Here is a 12,624-nt window from a genome sequence, read left to right as displayed (position 1 = left end):
ATGGGATTGGCACCATACATTTGTCTTTGGAAAATGGTCAAGAGCTTGTGCTCCAAGACGTTAGATATGTACCTGGCATCAAGAAAATTTTGCTATTTGTGGGACAAAAAGATCTACATAGTTACACCACAATGTTTGGTGGTGGTTTATGGAAACTTAAGAAGGACTCTATGCTTGTTGTAAAGGGTTGCAAAAAGGGCACACTATGCTGCTTACAGTGCAAAGCCTTACCTGGAAAATTTCTTTCTATTGCTGAAATTGGCTCTCATTTAGAGCTTTGGCATAAAAGATTGAGTCACATGAGCCAAAAAGAACTTGAAGTTCTTTCCTCTTTGAAAAGACTTTATGCTAAGGGCTCAAAGCTCAACTTTTATAATGATTGTCAATTTGGTAAGCAAGTGAGAAATTCTTATTATTCTGGTATCTCTCACAAACAAAATGTTTTGGATTTGGTGCATTCTAATGTGTAGCATGCCTGTAAAATCTATGGGAGGTGTTGCATATTTTGTTTCATTCATTGATGACTGTTCCAAAAAGATTTGGGTGTATTTTGTTGAAAAAGAAAAGTGATGTATTCGTTGCATTGAAGTCATTTCATACATTTATGACCACTCAAATAGAGAAAAGATAAAATGCCACAGAACAAATAATGGGGGTGAGTTCACATTTGCTGAATTTAAGTCCTTTTGTGATTTCCATGGTATCAAAAGGGAGCTTACAGCTCCATACAGCCCTTCTTCGAATGGTGTGGCAAAAAGATATAACAAAACATTATGCGAGAGAGTGCGGTGCATGCTATCCACTGCTAATCTCCCTTGTGAATTTTGGGGAGAGGTATTAGAAACCGCGGTACACATTTGCAACAGTTCTCCTAACAAGTCCTTAAAGAATGGCATCCCTAAGGAGGTTTGGTCTAGCAAACCGACCTCATATGACCATCTACGTGTCTTCGGTTGTGATGCATTTGTACATATCAGGAATGAACTGATAAGTAAGCTTGATGCTAAGTCCACCAAGGGTACCTTTATGGGCTATGGTGATGAAGGTGAAATGGGCTATAGGATATGTTTTACCTCAATCCAAGAAAATTGTTCGCAGCCGAGATGTAGTGTTTAATGAGGCAAAGTTGCTGAAAATGCTTTGGCCTCTAATGAAGACTCTTAAGAGAGTCAAATTTTAGCATGTACATCCACCCACTGTGTCAGAAAAGGAGCCTCATGATGCTTTACTACAGGCTAAAATTGATGATCAGCCGGTTATCTTTGAGCCAAAGGAAGTTGGACAGCAAAGAGATGCTTATGAGGGTGCTAGACAGCAAGATGTAGATGCTGCTCCACAAGATGAGGTACTGAACAACATGAACAGCATGCTGAACATGGTTTGCAACAGCCAAAAAATTCTGAATTTTATGTGCCTCCTAATGTAGAGCCAATGCTAGAGAATGTAAATCATTGGATATGCAGGTCCACTTGCTTTAGAAGGCAACCACTAAGATTTGACCCCTCTTTGCATTATGTTATGCTGTCAAATGAGGGTGAGCCTCTTGCTTATAGAGAGGCAAAGTCATGTAAATTCAGTAGTAAGTGGGAGCTTGCAATGTAGGAAGAAATGAAATCTATGTATGCCAATGATACTTGGGATCTTGTGCCTCTACCCAAAGGAAAGAAAGCTCTTCCAAATAAGTGGATGCATTAGGTAAAAATAGTTTATGGGAAGTCCAAGTACAAGGCAAGATTAGTTGCCAAGGGTTATGCATAGAAGGAAGGTATTGACTCCCAAGAGGTCTTCTCTCCTGTTGTGAAGATGACCACTCTACATGTGCTATTTGCTCTCACTACAGTGCTTGACTTGGAGCTGTACCAGATGGATGTGAAGATAGCTTTTCTGCATGGTGATATAAATGAAGAGATCTACATGAAACAACCTAAGGGCTTTGTAGTTCCTAACAGAGCAGTCGGTATGCAAATTGAAACACAGCCTATATGGACTAAAGCAAGCACCACGACAATGGTACAAGAAGTTTGATACCTTTATGCTCTTTCATGGGTTTAATCGCAGCCATGCAAAGCACTGTTTGTATACGAAGAAGGATACTGATGGCAGCCCTATTATACTTGTTCTCTATGTAGATGATATGTTGCTAGCTAGGAAGACAAAAACTAGTCTTGATGATTTCAAGGATTAGCTGAAATCAGCCTTCTCTATGAAGGATTTGAGAAATGCATAGCACATTTTGGGCATGAGGATCAGCAAAGATACAAAGCAGAAATCATTGTTCTTATCACAAGAAAAGTACATTGAAAAGGTACTTGACAGGTTTAACATGGTTGAAGCTAAGTCTCTTGCAGTCCCTTTGCCTCCATATGTTAAACTAAACAAAGTAGACTGCCCCAAGGATGAGATGGAAGCAAGTACAATGAAGGAAGGTCCTTATGCGTTAGTTTGTGGCTCTCTTATGTATGCTATGGTTGCTACTCATCCACATATTTCTCATGCGGTGGGAGTTGTTAGTTGCTATATGTCTAATCCTTGCAAAGCACATTGGGAGGCTACCAAGTGTATCTTCAGATATCTTAAGGGTACACAAAGAAAGTGTATATGCTATTGGCAAGGTGCATTGAGTTTGTAGGGATATTGTGATGCAAACATGGCAGGTGACTTGGATCCTCGCAAGTCCACTAGAGGATATGTCTTTACAATTGCCGGAGGAGCAATTTCTTGATGCTCCAAATTGCAGAAAATCGTAGCATTGAGTACTACTGAAGTTGAATATATTTCAGCTATTGAAGCTTTCAAGGAAGCTATTTGGTTGAGCAAACTTTGCCAAAGATTTCAGCATGTCTATGAGTACTCTAGTGTTGGGATGTGATAGCCAAAGTGTTGTGTACCTAGCTAAGAATACCATCTTTCATTTTCGCACCAAACATATTGACGTGTGGTACCACTTTATCAGAAAAGTTCTAGAAGATGGTTTGGTCACACTAACCAAGATCAAAACACCATTGAAAAACATGGATCTTGAGCATGGTTGGTTATGGAGGTCAAAAGGCAAGACTAAAACCATGATGACATAAACAAGAGACAATGACTGTTACTTAAGTGAATTAGGTTCCAAGATTAAGTGCTTGGACTCATAAACACAATCTTGAGTAGGACATGACAAGGACACATATTGGAAGTACAAAGTACAATAGCATTGCATTGAAATAAGAACCAAATACATGCTTATGTAGCCTTTGGGTTGTTCCACTCTCCTCACTATGCTTATGGGATACAGAATATCTCTTCCTAGAGCATACATCATTTGTCATATCTTTCAACACCCCCCCTCAAATGATGAGTTTCTACACTTGCTAGCTTTTGCCCCCCCTACATGATAACATGGCCTGGGAGACTAGCTCATAGGCAGCCTAGTCAAGTTAAAGCTTAAAACTTTACATCTTTGACAAGGGTTTTTTACAAAGCAAATTCATTATGAGAAACAAATTCCACTATGGAAAAACACAAGATCCACTATAATGGGAAAGATACAATGAAAAATTCTTCAAAACAATCTGTCAGAGTTGTTGTCAATAGCGAAAGCATCTGCTTCATTCATAAACTGATTTTTATGGTTACCATTCTATACCTGTTGTGCTTTTTTCTTGTGGAAACATTCACTGGCCATATATCCAATCTTACCACAATAATGACATGTGACCCGATCCTTGGTGTTGGTGTTGAATCCTTGTCCACGTCCTTTTGCTCCATAAGTTTCCTTCGTGTACAAGGGGTTGTCCTTTGAGATGATTTCTTTTGCATCCTTATTTTGAAGTTTACTTTCTCCATCAAGTAGAGAATGCTCAATGTCTTTGAGTGAGAGATTAGGAACATTACTTAGGGTAAACACAAGGTTCTCATATGGCTCTTGATTTACATTTGCTAGTAGCACTGCTATGGCTTCATCCTCATCTATGTTCTTCATTAAAGTTGCAAGTTGATTTTTTAGGCTCTTAAACTTGTTAATATGCATGGTCATAGAAGAACTATCTTTTACATCTAGCTTATAGAACTGCATGAATAATTTTACTTTTGAGTTTTTAGCTTAAGTTTCAAAGATCCTGTCAAGCTCATCCCATGCCTTTTTTGCATCTTTGATGCCAAAGAATGGTGCAATACATCATCAAATAGTCCCCATGCAATGATACCTAGAGCCTTGTTGTTAATCTTTTTCCACTCTTTTGTCTTGAGCGAGACTTCTTCAACGAACCCATCTTCATCATCTTCCTTCTTGCCATCTGCATCTCATGTATCATCCTCAAATAGATCCAGAGGTATTTTCTGATGAGATGGTACATTGTCTTTTTTTCCAGGCGTGAAAGCCTTCACCATTGAATTTGGCTATTTGCTCAAGTTCAGACATTTTGAAGGAGGTCTCACCACGAGAATACTCGGGTAGTGTCTACCCTTTTACAATGAGATAAGGGATTTAATCAATTGGATATTCCACATTAAAAAGCTTCATGTTTGTCATTGCAATAACTGAAGTAAAACCATCAACTGAGTTGTTCTTGGATGTATCAAGAAACACAAGTGCCAAGAAGCACTAAAATGAGTATCAAAGGATACTATGCTTTGAAAAACTTGATGTTGAGCTTGATGTTGTTGGATGATTTCTCCCCTCCTTACTGATTTGAAGTGCTAGGAACTGAGTGGAGCACTAGATTAGAGTGACAAACACTTGAGTGAGCTAAGAGGAATGAGAAAATAAAGTGTACTATGAGCTTGAAGGTCAATGGTTATGGCTGCCATGTTTTAGGCTTGACAGGCTGATTGGTTTTTCATTGACAGCAACGTGTACAGGTAATCATTTCAGGAGATGTTTGGTGGGTAGAAGGCCTATGAGGTGGGCTTCAAAATCCCTATGATTGCAAGGTAGTTTCACATGTAGGGAGAGCAAGCCGTATGAATGGACCCACACGCAAAACAGGCAGCGATGATGAATTTCTATAATGCCAGCTCCTACAGCACGCAATGTCGAGTTGTAAGGTGGTAGGATGGTGCGTCACGAGTCCAGTAAGAAGTCTCCAAAAGGAAGCTCGGGGAGATTTTTCCTGTAGAGAGAGATATGAGAGCTCCAAGTAGGGTAGGTGCAAGCTGGCTATGGCAAACAAGAAGGTAGGGTTGTACACAAGAGACCAAGGAAAGTGAAAGAGAAATACTACAAAAGAAAAGAACACTGCACAAGAAACCCAAAAGCAAAGAGATACTTGGGAAATGGAATCCATATACCAAGACATGAGACAATAAATAACCAATGTGAGTCATTGGCTGTGAAGGCATTGGCACCTGCTCCTCTCCCTCCACCAGAACCACTCAAGCGATGAATGATCATAGTGATGAATGTGGAGGAGAAGCCTGAATAAATAGGCAAAAATAATGCCATAAATCATGTAAGGTCGGCTAGCATTTAATGCTGGTTGGCCGGCAATAAATGCTAAAATGGCCATCATAAAATGCCAAGAAAAATGCCTAAATAATCAGGATAATATCCTGGTGCCCTAGCCCACTGACATGCACAGATTGAGCCATGAACTGACATATTTGCTAACAGTCACACGTCCACAACCTGTTCTGGAGCTCTTTAACAGCCTGATGAACTATCTACCAGCAAGCAACCTAGTCTCCATCACTCTAGCTGCTGTGTCTTGACATTCCGGTGGCCACCCAACTGTTCTCAAACCCATTTAGCCTGTCATCTACATACAACATCTTTATTTTACTGATTTGTGGTCTTCTACAACAGGCAACATCAGTTTACAGTGTGTTTTGACCATCTGGCAGGCCACCCTGCAGTCGCTAGTATGCTGCCACCTTTTGGAGGACTGTTATGATCATCAACTCAGCCACATCTGCGCTTTCAGCCTCCTAGATCTGTGTACATTGCTACCATAATCATCATCCGACATCATCGCAATCCTTGTGGAATCCTGCTGCTCTGTTTCCAGATCCGTCTCGAGGACAACACAGTCCAACATCATTCTCACACCTCTGCCTGGTCCCAAAGACACCAAGGTTCAAGAACCCCTGATTGTATCATCCATATTCTCATTCATTCATTTTCATTCACCAGATCCTTTATACTAGATGTTCCTTCAAATTCTAAAATGGGAGCCTTATCACATCCCTCAATTGGAAGTAATGGTTAGCCAATACTGCTAGGTCCAGAATTGCTTCTTGTTACCCAATACTTGGCTCTTATCCGTTCTTAAGAGGCAAGAAGGGGTCAAAACTTGTTCCCTTGATAAACAGTCCCACCATCGATAACATGTTTACTCATGTAGCTCCTCACAATTCCACAATAAGGATTAATATTGCAATAATGTAAATAAAAGGGCCTTTGAAACATTTCAACCTTGTTAAATATCTAAAGTGTTACAACTTTTTCTTTTAAACAATTACCTTTCACCACGTCTGTTTGCCTCGCAATCATCAAGGACCTCACCTATGTACTCACAAACAAAAGTTCCACGAGCTATTTTCTGTGCAGCTCTAACTGCCCAACCCTGAAATCATTTTTAAATAGCATATTCAATATGCATCCCAATGCTCTACTGAATTCCCATCTATCCTCACAGCAAAATAGCACAGCAACATCATTCACCACTTCATATACCTTATGTTGAGTCTTATAAACCTCCAGTTTTACTTGCACACCCTTCTGTAATACTCGATTCTGGCAATCCTCATGGCAACGGCAGCTAGAATTACACTCGTATACTAGATAGCCTTCCTGTCGAATAAATAAAGGCCTTAGAGAAGTGTAAATGAGTAGTAACTTGCAATCAACACAAGCAACAAGCATCCAGACCTCACCTCCAGAATAATGCAGCCATGACTGTCATAGGGGAACCTTCCAGTCATCGGCTTTCCATAAATATCCCGTGCATCAGTATTATCATTGTCGAACAGATATACATGTTCACATTTCTCAGCAGAACAGCATGCACCTTGACAGCTGCACCCCAATTGTGAGCTCTGCGTGCATCAAGCCAAAGCATGAATAACTAAAAAACACAGAGCACTCTTCAATCATCATTGCCCAAAAAGTCCAAACCGAATTTCAGAAAAATGCAACATACCTCAGTGTCAAGCCCCAGAGAAGGATCCAGCATTCTTTTTGTAACGTAGCAAAAATTGACCCAAGGTGTGAGCATGTCAGAGTCATTGCTTTGATTATCAGTACACGTTGAACAGCTGCATGGACCCATGGTATCTTTGTCAATCACACATGGAATTGGAATAGTTTCTTTCCCAAAGCTTAGATCCTCACAAAGCACGGTTTTATTGCTTTGTTTATTATCATCTATACGAGAGAAAGAGGTAAGCACCACATGGTTATCATCTATAACAATGTCCTTGTTTGAGTAGTTCTCTTTACAAGGATTTGTTGGATTTTGCACCTGAAGTCCACCAAAACTACCACTCGTAGATGATACTTCAAGGCTAGGCTTTATATCAAATGAAGAAGCCAACTCCTTGCACCCATTAGGGCATATATAACCTTCACGGTGAAACTGAATACGAACATTTGCTTCACTACAAAGCTTCGCAGCTTTTACTGCCAAGCGATCAGGCAATGAAGAATATTTGCTCTGTAAGATGATATTAAGCTTATTCTTGCAGCAGGAAATCCTTGCAGCAGCAAGAATGTCTTTATTACTTGGGAAACCTGCAACTTTTGGTCCCCTGTAACTCTCTATCTCTGCAATAGCTGGATCTCGAAGTGCAAGAGTAGCAATCTGGTCCCCATAGCGTATTTCCTCCTTCATCTGTCCAGATGGAGCCCGTCGCACATCAAGCTTCTGAAGTTTTTTTCTCTCCTTCTGGATTCCTAGCTCCTGAACCTGCCCTGATACATCCTCCTTTGCATTCTTTATTCGCATAGCCTGGACAGGCTTGTGTTGAGCTTGATGATGCCGTCCCAAGTCTGGCAGAAGTCGAAATGGAAGACCACAAATTTTGCATTTGTACCTATACTCACTTGTATTGTCAACTGGTTTCTTTGTGGTTTCCAAAGTCAAAGTCATGGCAGAGCTCAGGTGAGTGCTATGGGAAACAGCAACATGTCTCTGGAGTTCTGAGGGTGATACAAACCTACGCTCACAATGGGAGCATTTATTTGATTCATCCACTCCACTCCCTGGGTAAAAGAGATCAGGAGGAGCCCCCGTGGCTGCACCTTGATCTATGACGGGCCAGATAGCACATAACTGTGCAGGATGAGAATGCACTATGTGCTGCCAGAGGTCTTCAAAAGTTGGAAATTGTCCACTACAGCTAATACACAAAGCTATTAGTGGTGTTTTCGACTGAGATGCAGTGCCTGGATGGTGGGCATTGCGATGCCTGTAAAGGCCCTTCTTATTTGTGAAAGGAAGACTGCAGTGATGGCATATATAACCTCTGAAGTATTGTTGTGACTCCTTTTTGTGACAAGCTCGCCAGTGTTGACCTAGAACTACTAGTTCAACAAATTCTTGGGCACAAAGCTTACATTTAAACCTTGGAATCTGTGCACTAGCTGTTGAAATTACCTGTTTCAATAGTTCAAGATTGGATGTGGGTTGTTCCATTGATTTCATTCCAAAAGCAATAGGTGATACAGTAGCATCTGCCACAACAAGAGAGGACCCAGTGGCATCTGCCCCAACAAGAGAGGACCCAGTAGCATCTGCAACAAGCTTAGAAGGCCCAGCAACATCCACTGCAGTGTTCAAGGACCTAGCAGGATCTGCTGAAACCATGGAGCACTTAAGAGTTTCTGCACCAGTGATGGAGGACCCAGTAGCTTCTGAACTGACTATAGGACCAGGAACAAAAGGAACCAGAGCTCTCATAGCTTCTGAATCATTATTTTCATCGAAAACCTTTTTTAAACTTTCCATGTCTGCTGTTAGCACATCATACAGTGACTCTGAGACCACCAAATCCTTGGCAGCTTCTGACAAAATGCGGTCTTTGAGCTTTTGCCAGCTTGTTTGGCACTGACCATCTTGAGCTGCTTCATTAAGCAAGCGCGCCTTCAAATACTCATCAACCAACCTTTTCAATCTCATGACAACCTTCTCAACTTCACCATTCAAAGTTTTGGATGTTCCTGCAGAATTTTTATCTGGGCGAGGACTTGGTAAGTGTTTCTCACAATGTGAGTACCCTGGTTTTGCACGGTGAGAGCATTGACCACCACTACCCCTACATAACCCAATGCAACGTTTCCATGCTACATTTCGAGATGCCATCCTCGCAAGAGACCTTGCCTGCAGTGAAGCTTTTAATAACCGTGAATCTCTTGAAGTAGATGGACCTGCATTCATCCGATCACGTTTTCTCTTGCGGCTAGACATTGAACTGTGTAAACGTGATCTGGAATCCACACCACTTAATGAGGCCCTTGATGCAGAGGTTTCTACAGCAGTCCTTTTGTTTGGATCAGCAGCATCTTGCAGCATGTGCTTTAAACAGAATTGAGAACCATCTTTTGCTTTATGAGTGCACCTCCTTCCATAAATGGTTGTTCCACTACAGATTACTGTATTTGAATCATCTGTAATAGTATGAGAAACTAACACTTTGGCCTTTTTTGGCAGATCAGTGTGACTGCCCGGCTCATGCTTGAAGCAGAATGTTGACCCACCACTAGCATACTTGTTGCATTGCCTCCCCTTCTTTACAGAAAATGCAGAGCAGCGGACAATAGTGCTATTAAACCTTGCTTCCCCATGTTTTGCTGGAAGCTTTTGTGTTGACAGGGAGCCATTTGGTTTGACCGCAGATTGAGTGTTGGTATGCTTAATTCTGGTCTGATCAGCAGAGCTCCCATCACATAAGTCCATCAATTTGTCTTGCTCCTCACCTTTAAGACGTTTAGAAGCTTGCTCAGAGTCCAAATCACCTGCATCAAAGGACCCTGCAGTCCCATCCCACTCACGATCCATTGCCTCAAATGTCCTCCGGCGACCAGTAACACTCACAGGGGAACATTTAGTACGTAACATTGAGGCCTGGGATTTGGAGCTGTCAGAATGACCAGATTCCTTCCAAGTTTTCCACTCAGAGTCCAGATTCATTTGCTCCAGTTGATCCCAGAGTTTGCCTACTTCATCCCACAATACTGCATTCCTTAACTCCTATTGATATAAACAGGGTATCATCCCATCAAACTCGTTGTTAGTGCAAAAGAAAATTTATTGAGTTCTATCTGCATCTGCATATTGCACTTGAGCATCGAGATATCACAATCCACAGCAGATATGACTTGACGAACTAAAACAAGGCCAATAATCAACTTGTAAAAGTATGAGTAAGAAAACTAAAATCACTAAGTAATTGTAAGGACCACACTAGATACTACCTTGACAAGCTTCTCCATCGAGCCAGCTTTCTCAGCAGTCTCACATTGATGCTTCCACTCATTAAAGCGACTTTGCATCCAAGTTGCATGAAGGAAATCAGAAACAATCATCTGCACGCAAGTATAGTTATTAAAAATGATAAAACATTCAAGTTCATAGAGAAGTCAAGAATTTTCCCTGAACATTTAAAGCACTCAAGTAACAATACGCTTACATTTTTCAGTGTCACAAGCATGGTTCCAAGTTCACTATATTTGGAAGCTTTTGCTGCTTCCTTGGCAAACTCCTTCCAGAACCCCACATCTCGAGCACACTCTACAACAGCCTAAACAAGTGATTGCATACTAATTCTTAAGATATCAAATTGTTCCAGTCGTGAAAAGAGCAGCAAAGCAAGTTATGTTTGAAAGTTTTCAAACCTGAACAGGAAGTCGATCACTTATATCAAGCATAGCTGTAGAGATTCTTTTCAACATATAATGTCTCGCAGCATTTAAGTCAGCCACAGAATTCTGACCACTCTCATGAGAGCCAAATGCCAATGGCTCTGGAGTTTCTGATATGGAACAAACCAATTGCCAATCTGTCCATGCAAAGGAACGATTGCTTGGGAAAAATACCACAATATACATCTTTTTACCATAAGTTGGCATAGCTTTGATAGTTGCAGCAGGACAGTCTTCCAGGCTACACTGGAGACCTGCCTGCCACTTTCCACGCCACTGCAGCAATTTCAAGAAAGTAAACATCTTAAGAAATCAATAAACAATGAATGAAAAATTCCAAAGCATCTCCCTCCCTCTTGCCATAATTGAATTGAACATGGAAACATTAATCAGATTACTTGGAATAATGAGCAGTAAGTATGTGTCAAAATGTGTGCATCCGGAAGTATGTAATGAAGGGAAAGCTCTGAAGATAATAAATGCATCCACATGGATATGAATCATAAGAACAATGGCATGTGTAAAAATGTGTGGGTCCTGTGATGGGAAAGCTCTGAAGGCAATGAATGAATCCATACAGTAACGAATTATGAGGGCAATGGCACAAGGATGAGGGTAATGAGAGAGAGAAACTCATCCAAGAGGAACGACAGCTAAGATGTCTTGGCACTACCACTGCCTGTACATAGCTATAAGTAGGACACACATGCACAACTTATAGAGGCAGTGGGCACAAAGTGGCAAACCCAAAACTATCCTAAGCCCTACGTCCTCCGTTAGCTCAGCATGGTGCTCACGGGCTGAAGATAAGTACTCAGGATATACTATCCCTCTCAAATCTGAGCACAAAGCCCTAATTTGGAGCAAAATCTGGGAGAATAATCTCTAAGAAGATCCCACAAGCCAAAGAATGCCATTTCTATAGAAGTCTCATAGACCCCTTCCTCCTCCTCCCACTAGCAATCTGCACACAAAGGGGGGTGAGAACAAAGACAAACAAAAATGGTCCTATTAGTGCATGCTGCTGCATATCAAATCAGGTGAAGAATTTGCCAATGGCATTCAAGCAACAACTCCCCAAAGCCACCTTCACACGCAACTGAGAGGCTTTGGCGCACAATCCACTCAACTACCATGACTCACCATACTAACCACCTATTTACATGTGTCCCCTGTGCCTAGTTCTCTTGCTAGTAATATCCATAACCTATTCAAAATTGGAGTAGACCTACCCGCAATCCACTCAACTACCATGACTCACCATACTAACCACCTATTTACATGTGTCCCCTATGCCTAGTTCTCTTGCTAGTAATATCCATAACCTATTCAAAATTGGAGTAGACCTACCCGCAAATTGCGGGATCAATAACATAATAGCCAAGTTCACATTGCAAAGGCTAGCGTATCTTACTACCAGCCCACACCACCCAAGTGTGTGATCGATGTTGAGCTAAAACACGCTTTACAGCCGATTGGCATTCTTAAACAGCCCCAAAACGAGCTTAATTAATGAAAAACGCAAATTTGGTGCGCAGTTCAAGAGAGTTTCAATAATCCCCCAAAAACCCTAATTTTTTGGGACACCCTTCAACATCTATAAATAGACAAGCTGCCCACCATTCAGCCTCATCCTTTGTGCAGGTTTCCCACTCTATCGTGCAGATTTCAGCTGTCAGCCACCTACCATTTGCTGTCCAACCATCATTGACTGCAGCCCATCACTATCCAGCTCTAGGCGGCCTGTTTTCAGCCATCACCTTGCTATTTGGAGGTCTCCATCT

At 41.3% G+C, this 12,624-nt stretch overlaps 1 protein-coding gene across 2 annotated transcripts in view; it reads right to left on the bottom strand.

Annotated features, from left to right (window-relative positions):
• LOC148008905 (histone-lysine N-methyltransferase SUVR5-like) overlaps positions 1-12,624 on the bottom strand; it is a 49,221-nt gene that overhangs the window by 12,970 nt on the left and 23,627 nt on the right. Inside the window, exons 2-8 of one of the 2 annotated variants that reach the window (XM_087673923.1) lie at positions 10,814-11,116; positions 10,609-10,719; positions 10,394-10,504; positions 7,122-10,169; positions 6,856-7,017; positions 6,656-6,772; positions 6,442-6,545 (exon numbers count right to left, since the gene is read on the bottom strand). In XM_087673923.1, the coding sequence (XP_087530049.1) occupies positions 6,442-6,545; positions 6,656-6,772; positions 6,856-7,017; positions 7,122-10,169; positions 10,394-10,504; positions 10,609-10,719; positions 10,814-11,116 (3,956 nt within the window). Of the gene's footprint in view, positions 1-6,441; positions 6,546-6,655; positions 6,773-6,855; positions 7,018-7,121; positions 10,170-10,393; positions 10,505-10,608; positions 10,720-10,813; positions 11,117-12,624 lie in introns of those variants that run through there. The other variant, XM_087673925.1, reaches the window with a different exon arrangement.

This window comes from Lygodium microphyllum, unplaced genomic scaffold, assembly GCF_053477565.2.
Source record: "Lygodium microphyllum isolate KBCC unplaced genomic scaffold, Lygodium_microphyllum_v1.1.10 scaffold_48, whole genome shotgun sequence".
NCBI lineage: Eukaryota > Viridiplantae > Streptophyta > Polypodiopsida > Schizaeales > Lygodiaceae > Lygodium > Lygodium microphyllum.
Note: the sequence above shows the minus strand (reverse complement) of the source record. Positions and strands in the feature narration are given on the sequence as shown.